We start from the raw sequence: 16,256 nt of genomic DNA on the forward strand, positions 1-16,256 counted from the left end.
GGGCCCATTGGTTGAAAGTGGAAAGTTGGGTTTCGGAACGATTCATGTTTTGCGGTCGCATTTTCCGATTTACCTTTTATTACTGTTGTGTGTGGTCCCTCAATATTCATTGAGTATTGTTGTCGTAGTATCAGTATTTGATTTGTATAAACTAGAACAAAATGAACTCTACTTTAGTACATTCTGTATAAAGTAATTTAAAATTATGTTCATTTCAACTTTTTCTCTTCTTTACTTATTGTGGCAATCTGTATAAGGTGTCTCAAATTTTAAAGTTTAAGAAACTGTTCTTATCCTTAAAAAAAGTGACTAGAAGCTTCAAAACAATTTTTTGCAGCTCAGAAACACAAAAATGTCAAACTGTCTTCTGAGTCTTGACAGTATTTGAAGAAGTTCTCAAACTGACTAAAATGTCACTAGAAGTTTGAAAAACTGTTCTCATTTGCTTAGATTCTCAAGGTTGAACAAAAAATTGGTTTAGCCACTACCAGCCAGTGTTGTCATATCTTTGGAAAGCCCATGTCATTGGATATCTATTGACGCACAAAAGTTTATATAGCGTGGACCAAATAATCGAGTTATTTATGATTGAATGAAACACTGCACTAAAAAAAGTGGAAAATAAATTCATCAACTTTGACGTCCTCTAACGGTCCAACTAATCTACCAACGAGTGTTGTCATATCATTGGAAAGCCCATTTCATTAGCTATCCATTGACATATAAAGTTCCTAGATTATCTGTCAAATAAGATAGTTCAGGATTCAGGATTGAATGACAGAGTGTATGGAAACTTTTAAAAAACGTAAATTTGGTGTCACGTGATCTAGAAAACATGAGAAATGGTTGGGTAATGATAAGAAAAGTCACGTAATTTTTTTAATTTTAAATGAAAGCAGCCAAAAGTCACGTGATACTTCACCAAAAAACTTAACTAATTTGGTTGGGTTGAACACCAAAATATTGCAATTTTCAACTCATTAAGTCTGTGAAAATTGTTTCATTCTAATTTATGTTGGCTTTCTAATTTATTCTTGATTGATTTAGTAAATAAGGTTATATAACGCACAATGTACGTAAATGGAAATCCATTCTACCAAGAAAACTCTATTTATATTGTGCATTAGCTTAAGCAACCGCAGGTTAAATAATATATGGAGGGAGAAATACCCAAATATGTAGTAATTTTCCGGCATCGCTATTATCGAACCTCCATTACGGAGGCTTAATTTTAATGAGAGGACACGATTTAACGAAATTGCAGCTTAATGACCATATTAACAAATCTGAGGTTGCTTTACTGGGATTTCCACGGAAATTGTGCGAAAAGTAATGTCCTTAATGATGTCATTCAATTGTAGTGTACTAAATAATAAACGTACATAAATATTTATGCGCATTTATATTTTAAAATTTTTTTAGAGCAATTTTACTAGAAGAAATGTAGTATAATACGTGACTAGTGCTGTAAGAAGTTTACCACTATCTTAAAACTGTGCATAAAGAACGGGTCATCACGTAACGGAAAACTATGCGTAATTAGCTCTTTACACTGAGGTCGTAGGTAAAGTCTATGACGGCTTTTCTCCATAAAGGTGTCTCTGTGCATACTTACCGCAACTACTCTATACGATTCATGACAGCTTTATTATAATATTATAACTGTACTGAAGTAACATTACATGGTCTTTTAAGTTTTAATTCTGAAATGAATCGAAAACAAGATGCAACCGCTTATTGCGATTCCGCCCTGTTTCGAGCTTCAATTGGTTGGATTGGAACAACAAAATGAACCTAAAAAGGGCCGACCGATATTCTTGTTTAACCGACACGATACACGACATAATTTAAAGCAAAATGGCGACCGATCCATTGGGAAAGGTAGTCACAGCATAGAGCAACTGTGCGAAATACAGTTCGGAATGAGGCAGTTTAGTCCCGCTCTTACAAATAACGAAGTACGAAAACGGATCCTTATGAGTCGCCCAGTCGAGCTTATCTCGTAAACTTTACGGGTTTGTTCGAGCTGGAAATGCCCTGCTCGTAAAGTTCCAACCCTTTTTACACACGGTCACACCGTTCTTCGGTCTTGTTAGTTAATTGTAATTCGGCGCCTGCGGTTTCTATTACTGGGAGATTTTTCTGTTGATATCAGGTGCAATGCAGTTAAAGTTCAAAAATTAACTGGAGCAATTTTGTTTTGCAAGCTTTGAAACTGAGTGGTAAATACTATTCTTTATTCAGAATAAATTCTGATTCTACATATTAAGAGTTGGTTAATAGGGTCATTTCGTCTAGCAATCATAATTTGTATGCCGTTCTCTATAAAGTAACAAACCATAACAAATATTTGCATACAAAATTTCTTTTCCTCCCTGCAGAACCCAATTTTTCTACTAAGGCTAGAGCTCAGGCTGGAAGCTGAGCTTGGTAATTTACTTTGAATAATCTACAATTTAGATTTACAAACTTAAAACTTTCATCTTTAAACTTCGACCGCTTTAGTAAACGCTATGAGAATTTAGAGTAGACGGTGCACAGTCAGCAATTTACTTGAAGAATATACAGGGTGGTCCAGTTTTAAGTGTCAATAATTCACCATTCGATAGTCAATCAAAAAATAAGTTGACTTGCATTATGTCATTTTTTCTGAAAAACGTTTCCTTAGATACAGCCCACCAAATTTCAATTTAAAAAATCGTTTTATAGTGTAAAACTGAACATTCAAGACTTGTGAGAATCCAAATTTGTACTGAATAGTCTAAAAATTTGCTATTAACTACTAGGAATAGCCTTATAATTCGTTTTCTCAGACTGCAGTATCTGAAATTGGATTTTAAGAACTAAAAACAGTCCGGAAATCAAGACAAAGACTGTATTGTACATAAAACTCATTTTTTGCTATTAAAAATAATCTAAAAGTTGATTAAAAGGCTAGAACTGACTTGGACTAAAGAAAGTCTATTTTCAGGACTTTAATTGGTGTACAACTGAATTTTCTGAAACAAGACTAGAAGTAAATTAAAATTTCGGACTATTTTATTTCTCAAGACTAGAGATATCGTAGCATTTGGTACCAAATTTTCTTTTATTACTGAAGAAACTTGACTTTTGGAAATAGTCTTAAACTCGATTTTTCAGTCTTAAAAAGCACTAAAAACCGTCTGAATTTCTTAGAGATACTACAATTTATTGCACCTATGAGTGTAGAAATTTAATAGTAAAGAAGCTAAGCTTGAAATGACATTTTCAAGACTATGGACAGTGTCCAAACTGGCTTTTAGGCCTGATAAGTCAAAAGATAGTATTGAAGCATCTTAAAGCACTAAAAACAGTCTAGATTTTTAAGAAATACTTGAATTTTTAGCCCTGAGGTGAAGATGAGAAGAATGAGAAGTCGATTTAATAGTAAAAAAGCTTAGAATGACATTTGAAGTCTATGGAGAATGTAAAAATTGTTTTTTAAGTTTGCTATGTCAATAATTTCGATTTTCTAAGCTGAAAGCAGTTTTGAAGCACTAAAAATAGTCCAGAATTCTAAGAAAATGTAAAGCAAAGTAAAAAGTACGAAAAGTTAGTTTTCAAGACAATTTTCATGAATCTAATGTCAATTTCCTGTATTTAAGACTATTTTCAAGACTAAAATATTGAAATTTGTCTTCAAATTATGAAAACTTAGTTCAAATGCAAATTTTAAGCTTCTGATGTCACTTTTCATTAGTTCAGAGTCACTTTTTGGTGTTCAAGTCAATTTTTAAGGTTTAAATGTATGAATTTGTACTAAAAAATTCTAGAAAAATCAATTTTTAATACTAAAGTCTCTCAATTTGTATTAAAACTGGTTACAAACAATTTTTAAGCTTTTGAAATAAATTTTTATCTTTTTTAAGTCAATTTTCATAACTAAAGTATTTCAGTTTATTTGGAAACTATGAAAACTGGCTACAATAAAATTTTTTTCGGCTTCTTTAGTCAATTTTTCGTTTCCAAGACAATTTTTAAGTTGGGTTGGGTTAGTTTTGGGTCTTTGAACGTAATAACTGAATTATCTCGTAAACGAAGTTTCAAATTAGAATTGTATAAGAGATAATTGTATAAAAGAAGTTGTAATTTTTGAAAAATATCCAAAGACCTAGAAAATAAGGCAAAAACATGAAAACCATCTTCCTGTATCTACGCTTCTGGAGAATTTTGGCAAACGTCATTCATAATGAATATTAATTTCTAGAGTGCTTGTTCCAAATTGATCCAACGGTCTGACAGTTATGACAAAAAAAAAACGATTTTTTTAAAGTGAAATTTGAAGAACTGTAATTTCCTTAGGAAGCCTTTTCCAGAAAAATGACATAATGTATGTTAACTTATTTTTTGATGGGCTATCGAATGGTGAATTATTGACATTTAAAACTGGACCACCCTGTATAGAGGGTGTTTGATTAAAAACTTTATCCAATTTAAACTGTTTAATGATGCAATTAGCTAGATTGATTTACACAGTGTGTGCGTAAAGTGAATGTGCAACATTTTTGAGAAAAAATTGAAATATACAGGGTGTTCCAAAATTGAGATATGACCTTCGAGTTGACATTTTCAAATGAGAACCCCTATTTTTTATTGCAATCATGGATTCTAGGTAAAGTTCTGGGTATTTTGCATGTAGCATGTCCTATGTCGATATTCAGCTGTTTTCGAGAAAATAACAGTTGAAAAATATAACCAGTTTAATTGAAAATAGTGTTTAATAACAAAAAACAATAATTATTTAGTGAATTAAAAGTTTAAACTGAAACCCTTCTTGTGCTTGGCATTATCCCACATGATCGATAAATTCATGCTGGACCCTATTTATGGTTTCTTGACTAATGTTAGCACACTCTTCTAATTCTAATTTTTAGGTCGTCAATTGATTCAGGTTTAGTTTAATAAACAAAATTTTTGAGATGACCCCACAAAAAAAAATCCGAAGGATTGAGATCAGTAGATCTTGGAGGCCATTCAATTAATCTACGTTTAATTAAATTTGATAATTTCAGTTTCCAAAACAATTTTAATTTACACTCAAGAATCGGTTTTTTTTTCTTGGTTTTTGTGTTTATCCGTAAGTTTGAAAAAAACTACATTGATCAAAAGAAAAATCCCATTTCCCCATTCTAAAGAAATATTATTGAACCAATAACGTTCATAGTCGACAGGCGGTCTGTATTTTTCGCTGACTTGTCGAGGATAGAGCGCCTTGAAGAAGCTCCAAATTGCTGCCGAGTCATTTCTAAACGAAAATGGGTCTGTCTGTGGCATATCCTGCTTGCCGCATCGGGAAAATTATATTAGGAATGACACTGTTAGTCAGGAACGATTCTGGTTACGTAAATTATCGAGTCAACTGCATTAATTACACCTCGAAATGTTGGTTTCGAAAGCTTGCCGAATAGTTGATAATAATTATTTGGGCTAGTTGATTTATACACATTTAGTGCACAGTATAAACAACAGCTACACGAAAAACTAGCCCCATTAAATTTTATTTAAATTTGCCCGTCGCAATAACCCGTTCCATTCCGGGAACGTCTTTATGTCGCACTTGTCTGAAGATTTGCATTTGTCAACGTATCCAAGCCGTTCATTAAGATTCATCCGCCAATCTCCAGTTTTAATTTAATTGCGGGCGAAAATTCGCTCTTAAAGCATTTCCACTGTGTTTGCAATTATGACGGAGCAGCAGCGCGTGGATTATTCAAATTTTTAGGCCAGCCAAAGGTTTGCTTTTCTTGTGATCCACTTAACAAACAATTATCAAATGAGAACCCTTTTTTAGCATTAATACTTTACCTTAGAAGCAACGTGTCGTTTGAAATGTTTGTATTATTTATGCAACACAGATTTAATAAATAAATACCTCGTTTTACTTGCAAGGGAATCGAAACGAAAAAGGGTCTAATATAATTTCAGAAAACCCATTTTATGTAGGTACTTTCCGGATGTTTGCCCGAACCAGTGAAAATTTATTTCTCCTGCCTATTAACTTGTTAACAAACGCAACAGTGTTCGTTTAGCAGTCAAAACACGACGGAAACCTGATTTGCATTCGGTCTCTGTCAAATTCTAAATTACGGCGGGCCGCATCTAAGAAAATTAGGTGGAAAGTGTTTCTGTGTTGTGGAGCCCTCGTCCTTAATGGCGTAAGTGATCCGGGTTGTGTTTCTGACACTAATGAAAACCCTGCTGCCGGTACAGGTGGGATAGGCAAAATTGATCGTTTACGAGATCGGTGAGTTTCGAATGTTGTTGACGCCTTATCTTAATGCATTTACTACATGTTTTCATCGGTTCAATCATTGCAGTTTTTCGTTAGTAACTGAATCCGATACTTTATTGAATTTCAGTTGAGTTGGTAAAAGTTTCAGAATGAACGGTTTATTCGAAAGAGATGTTATATTATTTAAATGTTTATTGATGTTGCCACATTAGCTGCCCTCCAGCTATTAGCTATTCAAGAATATTATTCTACCTGTGGATTCTCTTCTCTGAATTCTAGTGTAGATAATTCTTTTGTAACAGCTGTATTGATTATGTAATTCTTCTAATTCCTAAATAGTTTAGAGATTGGAAAAGCAGGCAATAGCCACTAGCTGAACGGATATAGAATCACAGTCTAATTATACCTGTGAGTACTGAACTCACAAAGTTAAAAATTATTTCCAGCATCTTCTCGTGGTCACATTTACACAGACAGTTGTGTTCCCGAATCTCTAGATGGCTCTTCTTCTGCTTCTTCCATTCGTTTTTGGACATATGTCTCTCCGGGTCTGTTCCACTTCTGTTGGTCGTGCTATCCGTAATCAGCTTCGACCTATTTCTTCCTTGATATCATCTATCCAGCGTCTTTGCGGCCTACTTCTACTTCTTGTTGTTTCTCTAAGAACGCCAACAACCCTGATGGTTAATTTTTTACTGTTCTGGCGTGCAACATGTGCTACCCAGCTCCACTTTAACTCGGCCACTCGTGATATTACGTCGGCAACTCTGGTCCTTCTTCTAATTTTTCTCTGAGCCACTCTTAAGCGATCAGCACTCTGTCTGGTCAGTGTTGTTTGATTGTACGACTCAGATAAACGTACCCCTTGACATTGTCAACTATCTGATCCTCTACATTTAGAAGCTTTACTCAATTGATGCAACATTTGTGCTAGTTCTCATTTGTTAATCTCAGTCTCAAGTTGCTGGAAATGATGACGATGTCATCTGCAAAGCGTAGTATATTCCTTTTTGTCTTGTCTTCCAGAGGCAAAGTGAATATCTTTGACAATACTGTATCCCTTGACGTACTCCTCGATTTAATTTGATCTTGTTCAATTTCGTGACCGACGTTCTTTACAGATTTGTTATGTAATTTCTGCTCTTCCTTTCTTTTTTCTAACTCTCGTCTTTGTTTTATCATTTGCATGGTGGTTGTGCTAAGTTTGGAATTTCTTGGTTTTTCAGTAGATCTTCTTAGCTGCTGTTTTATAGAGGTTATGTTATATACCTAAATCCGATCCGGTAAAATGCAATTATTTCTAAATTTTTACACCTGTATATTCTTTGTTTTTCAGTTACATGTACGCTCGTGATAAATAGGAACAAAATTTGAATTTCTCCAGTTTTTATGTACCACATTTGTACCCCTTACTTTAAACTGCAATCCATTCTTCACATCACTTAGGTAAGTCGATCACTCTCAGACACCTTATATTTAACTGACAACTTTACCATCAAAAACTGTTCGCAGTTTAAACCTATATAAGTACGTAATAAAGCGAAAATTTGCCGCACTTACTAGAGCGGTGATCACTCAAGAGCTGATGGCAAAAAACAGGTAGATTTTTCACTGGCGAAGAAGAAACGACCTAAAACCGTTACTTAAAGCTGGAAAATTCTAATAAAGTAGACGAGATTTACAGTTTGAGCTTACGGCAGACTGAAATTTCAGCCGTCGACATGTCCTTGCCTAGAAGATCTATAGGCAACGCAAAAGTAGATTTAACGTAGACGTAACTTCTAAATGAACCTTTTTGTTCTCGCAGAGAAATTGTAACAATTAACATTAAAGTAGAACGGGGACTGAGAAGAAAGACGTGATAAATATCCGTACACGCCTCCACAAACCCTTTGGAACTTTTTAAAGACGCCTTAAATGGAGTAACTCCAAGATGATTCAATATCCGGTGAAAATGTATCTTTTCTGAAGTAACCGGGTGTACAAAGCACTTTATCTAATGCACATAACGTCAAGTGGAAGTAGTGGATTGGACATCGGGAACAATAAATCCGTTCAAAAACGGCTTTGCAAAAACGATAAATTGTATGAGGGCGTGTTAATAGTTGTTATTGATAGTTCAGATGGCCTCGCTTGTAATAAATATTGTTATTTAAGGTCTATAAACGGAATAAGTGTGCGCCAGCCAAGACCAGATAATGCTTAAACGCCTGACAAAAAATTTCTTAAAACGATGTCGGGCAGTAAATTTTATAAAACTAGCCACACCACTAAAGACACCAAAAAAGAACATTGGAAACAAACTGATTTTATATTAAAATGAAAAAATTTCTTTCTGGACAAAAAATGAGTGACTAGCTAAAAATGTTTTTAAAAACACTTTAATCACAGATAATCTTAAACATTTAATGGAAAACATTATTCAGTTCAGAATTAAAAATACATTTAAAAATTAATTATATCCAACAGGCTATACAGCTTTGCAATGAACAAATGAGTCTGCTTGAAATTTCAAAGTTAACATTAGATTTTGCTTTCTGAGAAATGATTACCTTACCGAGTATTGCAATTTATCAGATCACAAGGAACTGCGTTTCCACAATTACTTGACTTGAAAGGCAGTGTTTAGTTTAAACCTTGCAATAAGCTATAATCACAAGGCTCTTTGATGGCAACTCTGAGCTTTAAAGCACGAAACATGCAACGATGCAACTCTACCAATGGAACGTTATCTGTATTTTAAATTGACTCTGTTTTTAAATTAGTAATAAATATTTGCCAAACTAGTGTAATAAGTTCTCTTGCAATGTGACAAGGCTTGTTTAAAGCATCAGAAACTGATGATACTTTCATAATTTTGTCATACCTTCTACCATTACTGAAGTAAATTTGGTGGTTAACAAAGTTGACTCAATTTCAATCAATATACATACAAAGTGTACGTAATATTATAATAAACTTAGCAAGGGTGTAATTTACAGCTCGCTATATTAGAGGGTATACTAGTCAACTAACACACAAAGCTGAGATTGTGCCAATATGGCTTCTTAATTAATACACCCATTTCCACATCCCGTCTTAGAAGATAGGAACGTGTATACATATGTGTGTATCCTTCTCAAAGTAATAATGTTACTATGCATACGAATACGTTTGCATTTGCTTATCTATTAAGAGAAAAGCTTCGAAGCTGTGCGGTATTGTAATGTTTCAGCAAAGTGTCTTAGTTTTGTATGACGAGGACGAGAATGCGCGTCGTAATGAACTGTTGAAAAGTTAGATACTCGAGACAGATAATCCGAGAGCACAGTACAGTTTTCTTAGTTTACAATGTCTGAGAAGAGCTTAATACAATTAGGATTGTTCGATAGTTCAGACGGTATAATTTGGACGTAGAGCGAATCTCATTAAATTTGTAACACATTACCTATTTGAACATTGTGTTATATTGTGTAGTGTGTCGTAAGCCTGAAAATATCGGAATAGTGTAACGGGTGTCTCAATAAGTCATGCATGCGGCGGTTTCTCTAAAATTATACATAGTAGAGCCAGGAGGAGGAGGGGAATGGGAAGGAAGAGGATGTCTTGGCTGCGTAACATAAGACTGCCTTACGAACAGTGGAAAGCCTAATACATACGGCCAGAGACGGAACACAAATGAGTCATGTGGTCGCAAACATTCATTAGTGAATATGCCCAAGAAGAAGATGTTGAAAAAATTTTCCAACAAGTGAAGAACTGGAAGTGAGACAGGAGGAATTTCAAAACGAGCTAGCAAGACATTTACCATCGGATGATGCTCTCGAAAATGATATGAATGTAAATCAACTCAATGAAAAATTGATAACATCTATAAAAACAGCAGCTAAGAAAATCTGCTCAAAAATAAAAAAAAAACAGGAAATTCCAAACTTAGCACAACGGCCAGGCAAATGATAAAACAAGAACGAGAGTTGGAAAAGAGAATGGGAGAGCACAAATTACTTATTTGTAAACAAAGCCATCTGTAGAGATATGAAATCACACAGAACCAGAGTGATATGAACCACTATCTGAATCATCCACATACTGAAGAACACTGACACTGGTGACAACATACGGATTGGAGACAACAACACTCTATGGAACGTGCTATGTTGGGGATTTCCTTTAGAGATAGAGTCAGAAATCGTCGCAGAGTTAAAGTGGAGCTGAGTAGGGCACGTGCATGCCAGAATTAACCATCAGGGTTGTTGACGTTCGTAGAGAAAGAACAAAAAGTAGAAGTAGGCCACAAAGACGCTGAATAGATTATATCAAGGAAGAAGTAGGTCGAAGCTGGTTCCAAATAGCACAAGACTGACAGAAGTGTGTCCAAAAACGGATGGAAGAAGACTGAAGAAGAAGGAGATTCTCTTTCTCAATTCCTGATTAGACTAGATTGAGACTAAACTTAATTGGTATAAAAATTTTAAAAATGAAATCTGTGAGGTGCAATTGCTATCTGGCCTGTAATTCTTCCAAGCAGGAAACGGGAGTTAACAATGGCAGGTTCCTGTCACATTCTGCATACCTTTCTCTTGACAACTCCCTTCCGTTGTTTCAGGAATACATATCCAGGAGTAAAACGGTTTTTTGTACACCGTTTTTTCCAACAAAGCTTCTTAATGTCCTAATAAAGCCCACTTAAAAGCGGTTATTGATAGTTGTGGTTCAACTTCTCGCCAGGATATATTATGGCGGAGCTTTACAATGGTTGTAACAACATAAATTGCGTCTTCATTCTCTCCTGCGAGTTATTTATTGTCGCAGGGTTTGCCGAGTGAAAACAATAATTGCTTAAATTTATTGTTTGCGGGCACGTCGCTAAAACGAAAGTTTATGGCCCTTATGAGGCTTCGGCTGAGCTTCAAGTACTTCGGTACAAAGTGTCTCGGTATAATTTGTACAGGTGGTGATTTTCGTTATTTAGTAGCTCATCCAACAATTTTATCATAACAAAAAAAATCAAGATTTTTTCATTAAAACAGTAGAATTTTGGTTGCTAGAGATATTAAGCAATACGAGTTAACTAGATGATTTTTAAATTTCGGTTATTGACAAACATTTAGCTGAATAGCTTGAGTGGTAATCATTTGGGGTATATACATCTACAAGACAAACGGCCATAGTTTTGGGGCGAAAACGGCGGCAGATAATGCAACTTTTCTCTTTTCGCGCGACATTTAACCCCCGAGGGATTAAATTTACGCTAAACTAAAAAGTTTAAATTCAAAGTTTTAGACGGTACATTAAGGCCATTCAAGAAGATTTGTGCAGGTGCCGGCGTCCCGTAGCGCGCCACTTTTTTCCTGAGGATGGGAGGGACAATTTTGCGAAGATTTGTGGTCGGCTTTATCGTTCGGAACACACTTTTATCTCGCCCAGAATTTGTAAGAATTCGAATCATGCATAGATGACAAATTTCGGTCTACCTGTTCTTGAAATGAAATAGTATATTTCTTTAATATTCATATATCATAGTGCATTAATAGAAATAGTCGGTCAAACAATTGGGTTTAGGCTCCAAACTGGATTCTATAGCGAGAAGCTTTGCAAGCAAATGTACTCTTATGGTCAAGCATCTGGACATTGACCCTTGAAATATGTTGGATAGTTTGCTGGCCATGTAGAACCATTGCATTTGTCAGGAGTACCGAAATTATCTCGAATCTTCCCAACAGTAGGATTATTCAATGATCAGTTGGTAAAACTTACTCCTGCAGCAATACTGATCTGTGTTGAGTTGAACTGACTGACAAGCAATAGTTTGTCCAGCATTCCAAACTTGAAGTCCATTAGGACATTTTCTGTTGACATCGGTAATATAAATTTTCTTTACCAAATACCAGTTTATTACCATATGTCGTCTTACAAATGCTGTAATGTTGAAACCATCCACTAACGAGATATCGTAAAAGTCTAAACCTCGTTGTAATAGCACATGTTCGGGCCCAGAATCTTCCTGCCTAGTTATCAGGAGGTGATATGCCAATCTCTTCAATATACCGATATTATTTTCTAATTATTATAAAATGTTAAACTTAACATTCTCCCTGTCTAAAATGAATCCACCTCCATTAGATGAGGGTGTCCCAGATTGTCCTGGATGTCCACCCATACAGGTATTCTCTCTTTATTTATTATGTCGAATTGTACAATTGCTTGAGCATTCCATATTATAAAGGTTAGGATAAATAGGATAACTGGAAACATGTTTCTCTTTGCAAACTTTAAAGGAGCAGTATAAACTTTTTGATTTACTGAAGTGAAATGTAATCCAGACATCTTTGTATAGCTGATAGGAACGGATATAGGTATATCATGATAATTTTTAACATGATCTCAAAATACATTTTTTCATACATATGCATTTACCTATATTAAGTATTATTTTAAGTTTGGTCATTTTGTCAATTTTATGCGTTGTTATGGGTGTTAAAGTATGGGGATGCTAATTGCCAAATAACTATAATAAAACTGGAACACTATGGTCTGAATTACAATGATTTTTTTGGAAAAATGGCTATGCACTTGCGAAAATATTGGTTGTTGCTGATGTTAATAATACATACATTTATAATTTTGGATAAATTAAAAATTTATGAAGGAATTTCAAGTAAATAAGTTGGTAGTAATAACTGACTAAGCTAAAGAGTTGAATCAATAAAACTATACATTTTAAACTGTTTTGTGTATAGAAAGCTGTTTCCCCTTTTGTTCAAGCTTCTAATCACCTGGTGATTCCAGTTGGCTTTGCGAAATATTAAAAATTTTATTACAGAAAACGAACCATCGTTAACAAGTCGTTATGTTCCATGACTACTCCGTAAAGACATGTGCAAGACATATGACAAATTTTATTACTTCCGATTGGGTGCGTACTTTTATGCTTCTTTTCGTGATCGAAACTTTTTATTTCAGTGCAAGTTTGAGCAGTCTTAAATATTATAAACTTATCACAGGAAAATAATATTTTTTGTGCCATTGCTGTGCTTATAACGAAAATTAAAATGGCGGATTGCCAGAAGTTTTGTCAAGTGTTCTACATCTACTAAGAATTTTTGACCACTAAAATCAGTTTGGAAAGGCCAGAAGAATTTAAAAACTACTGAGAACCTTCTCGAAAATTGTCTTTTGTATCTAAAAACTAATTTTCACAGAAACAAAGCAATCCCACATATTATTAGAATGTCAGACGTCATACCAATTTTGTTTGAAGGTTGGTACATTATGTTATCGTGTTTTTGGGCATGAGACATCTAATGATGGAAAATAACAGTGAATATGTATTACGACTATTTGTTATTTAAAACTTGATAATACATAGTTTAAATTAATTATTAATAGTGTAAATTCATATTGGAATTAACAGTGCCTATAACGAGCTTTTTAATCATGTTTAACAACAGTTTCATCTATGAATGTTGGGAAATTAGTTAAAAAACATTTTTTACTTATACAGCATGGACCATAAGTAATGGCAGAGGTAAAGCAGTTTTCTGACATCAAAATATTACGTTTTAGTTGAAAGTTGATTTTAAATAAATTAAATGTTGGTCGTGTGATGCAAACGTTCTTTTTGGTTGAAATACAACTCGAACTTCGTGAAACTGTTATTATTGAAATAAGTGCTGCTAACAAGTTAAAGTAGGTCAAAGTTTATTCAACAGTTAAATCGGAATTTTCAGCTAATCAATGTTTTCGTCTCACCCAGGTACACATCTGTAAGGCAATATTTTAAGCTTATTTGAAAAGTTCCATTCCGAAATCGACGTTTTCTATTTTGAACGAGAGATATTTTGTTACGACGTGACCGAGTTGAGCAAAACTAGTGGCTGCTGCTGCAAACTTTTTTCATAAATATTCGGCACGATTTTCGAGAAAGCAACTGCAGCAGAAAGTCGAAATTCTTTATTGTTCGGAAAGTTGGACGCCGCCGCCAAAGACGGAGTTCGGAAGCAAAAAGTCTGTTCGCGGCCTGTATATCAATAAGCGACCAGTAGCGGAACGATACTTTTTTCCGGTGTACAAAAGATAGTGTAATTGATGCCCTCGGTTTTGTCCTTTTTTTGTTTCTTATCCCTCAGGGGCAGAAAAAACCGCTTTTACAGTCTGATATCGAATACGAAACAGAACAGGAATATCAAATAGGATCTAGGAACTTAGTTTTGTTATTTAGGGGCTCTAGGACAAGCGTTCTAAGAGAAACTTCTATTGAATTCATGCATTCAAATTTGACAGTATATAGGGTGGCAATTTGCCACTGATAGTCTTAATAATGTCAGTGTAATAGTAACTAAACGAGCGTATTACTACTACAAATAATTACTGCCAAAATTCAAATCAGTGTGCAAAAGTGTTTGAAATAAATTGATATCCGGTATCTTTGAAACTAAACGTTTTAGTACACCATGTTCCAACAATTGGGTTTAGACTCCAAACTGGATTCTGTAGCGAGAAGCTTTACAAGTAAATGTACTCTTATGGTCATCGTACGCGTAGCTGTAAGCATCTGGACATTGGCCTTTGAAATAGGCTGGATAGTTTACTGGCCATGTAGAACTTTTGCATGTCTCAGGAGTACCAAAATTATCTAAAATGTTTCCAACATTAGGATTATTCAATGACCACTTGGTCAATAAATAAACTTACTTCTGCAGCAATACTGATCTGTGTTGAATTTAAGACAAGCTGACTCGCAAGCAATAGTTTGTCCAGCATTCCAAATTCGAAGTTCATTAGGACAGTTCCAATTGACATCAGCTAAACAACCTGCTCTGGTGCAACTGTACTGTCCACTAGACGCAGCTCCCACTGGTTCAATCTGGTAATTCAAAACTTCGTCACCAAATAGCAATTTATTACCATGTTTAGTCTTACAAATGCTCTAATGTTGAAACCATCCACTAACGAGATATCGTAATAGTCTAGACCTCCAGCTCCTTTTAAAGTTATTTCCAGTAATGTAGCAGGAGGATTACCTCCAGCTCCATTGCATTCTATCTTATTACCACAGTCGCCAGTTAGGCAATGTTTAGAATTGTAATCGCACCATGTTCGAGGCCAAAATCTTCCTGCCCAGTTATCAGGAGCTGATACGGTAACCTGTCCAAGATACAAATATTAGGTATTTTCTAATTGCGATAAAATGTTAAACTTACTGTTCTCCCTGAGTCTAAAATGAATCCACCACCATTTAGATGAGGGTGTCCTGGATTGCCCTGGATGCCCACCCATACAGGTCCACTCTCTTTATTTAGTATTTCGAATTCTACATTTGCTTCAGCATTCCATATCACAAAAACTAGGGTAAAAAGGACAAATAGACACATGTTTGCAACAACCTTCGAATAAGTAGTACAGGCTTTCACTGACGATGTACTAAAGTTAAATGCAACCGTATGTCTTTTTATACCTAACTGGTTACAAGTATATGATAAGTTAATCATTTATTATTTGAACACTTATCGTAAAGTGCAATTTTTACGTATACAATACGTATTATCCGTTTACTTTTTCTATTTCAAAAACCGTGAATTTTTCCGCCAGGTGTTTTTTTACTGCCAATTTTAAAAGCAGGTCATCCATATATATACAGGGTGGTCCAGTTTTAAGTGTCAATAATTCACCATTTGATAGCTAATCAAAAAGTAAGTTGACTTGCATTATTTCATTTTTTCTGAAAAACGTTTCCTAAGGAAGATACAGTCCTCCAAATTTCAATTTAAAAAATTGTTTTATAGTTTAAAACTGAACATTCAAGACTTGTGAAAGTCCAAATTTGTACTGAATAGTCTAAAAACTTGCTTTTTACTACTAGGAATGGTCTTATGATTCGCTTTCTCAGACTGCCATCCTGGTTGAGTGTCTGAAACTGGCATTCAAGAACTAAAAAAAGTCCGGAAATCAAGACAAAGATTGTATTGTGCATGAAACTCATTTTTTACTACTAAAAATAATATAAAAATTGACTTTTAATGCT

The 16,256-nt window shown here is 34.7% G+C and overlaps 2 protein-coding genes across 2 annotated transcripts in view; one reads left to right on the plus strand and one right to left on the minus strand.

Annotated features, from left to right (window-relative positions):
* mib1 (E3 ubiquitin-protein ligase mind bomb 1) overlaps positions 1 to 16,256 on the plus strand; it is a 350,938-nt gene that overhangs the window by 100,072 nt on the left and 234,610 nt on the right. The gene's annotated exons all lie outside the window — the stretch shown is intronic.
* Positions 14,471 to 15,667, minus strand: LOC145733465 (uncharacterized). The gene is made up of 4 exons (XM_081986301.1): positions 15,436 to 15,667; positions 15,155 to 15,379; positions 14,927 to 15,098; positions 14,471 to 14,867 (listed from the first exon to the last, which is right to left on the minus strand). The coding sequence occupies exons 1-4, from the start codon at positions 15,604 to 15,606 to the stop codon at positions 14,704 to 14,706; spliced, it is 732 nt and encodes a 243-aa protein (XP_081842427.1). The 5' UTR covers positions 15,607 to 15,667; the 3' UTR covers positions 14,471 to 14,703.

This window comes from Ips typographus, linkage group LG9 (genome assembly GCF_016097725.1).
Source record: "Ips typographus isolate SLU linkage group LG9, UJ_Ityp_2.0, whole genome shotgun sequence".
Taxonomy (NCBI): Eukaryota; Metazoa; Arthropoda; class Insecta; order Coleoptera; family Curculionidae; genus Ips; species Ips typographus.

Bases quoted from the DNA above. Each gene is read 5' to 3' on its own strand.
- LOC145733465 (XM_081986301.1), bottom strand. From the start codon at position 15,606: ATGTGTCTATTTGTCCTTTTTACCCTAGTTTTTGTGATATGGAATGCT. The intron at 15,099-15,154 runs GTAAGACTAAAC...TTGAATTACCAG, and splicing joins GTTTCAACATTAGAGCATTT to ATTGAACCAGTGGGAGCTGC. The intron at 14,868-14,926 runs GTAAGTTTATTT...GAAACATTTTAG, and splicing joins AGATCAGTATTGCTGCAGAA to ATAATTTTGGTACTCCTGAG.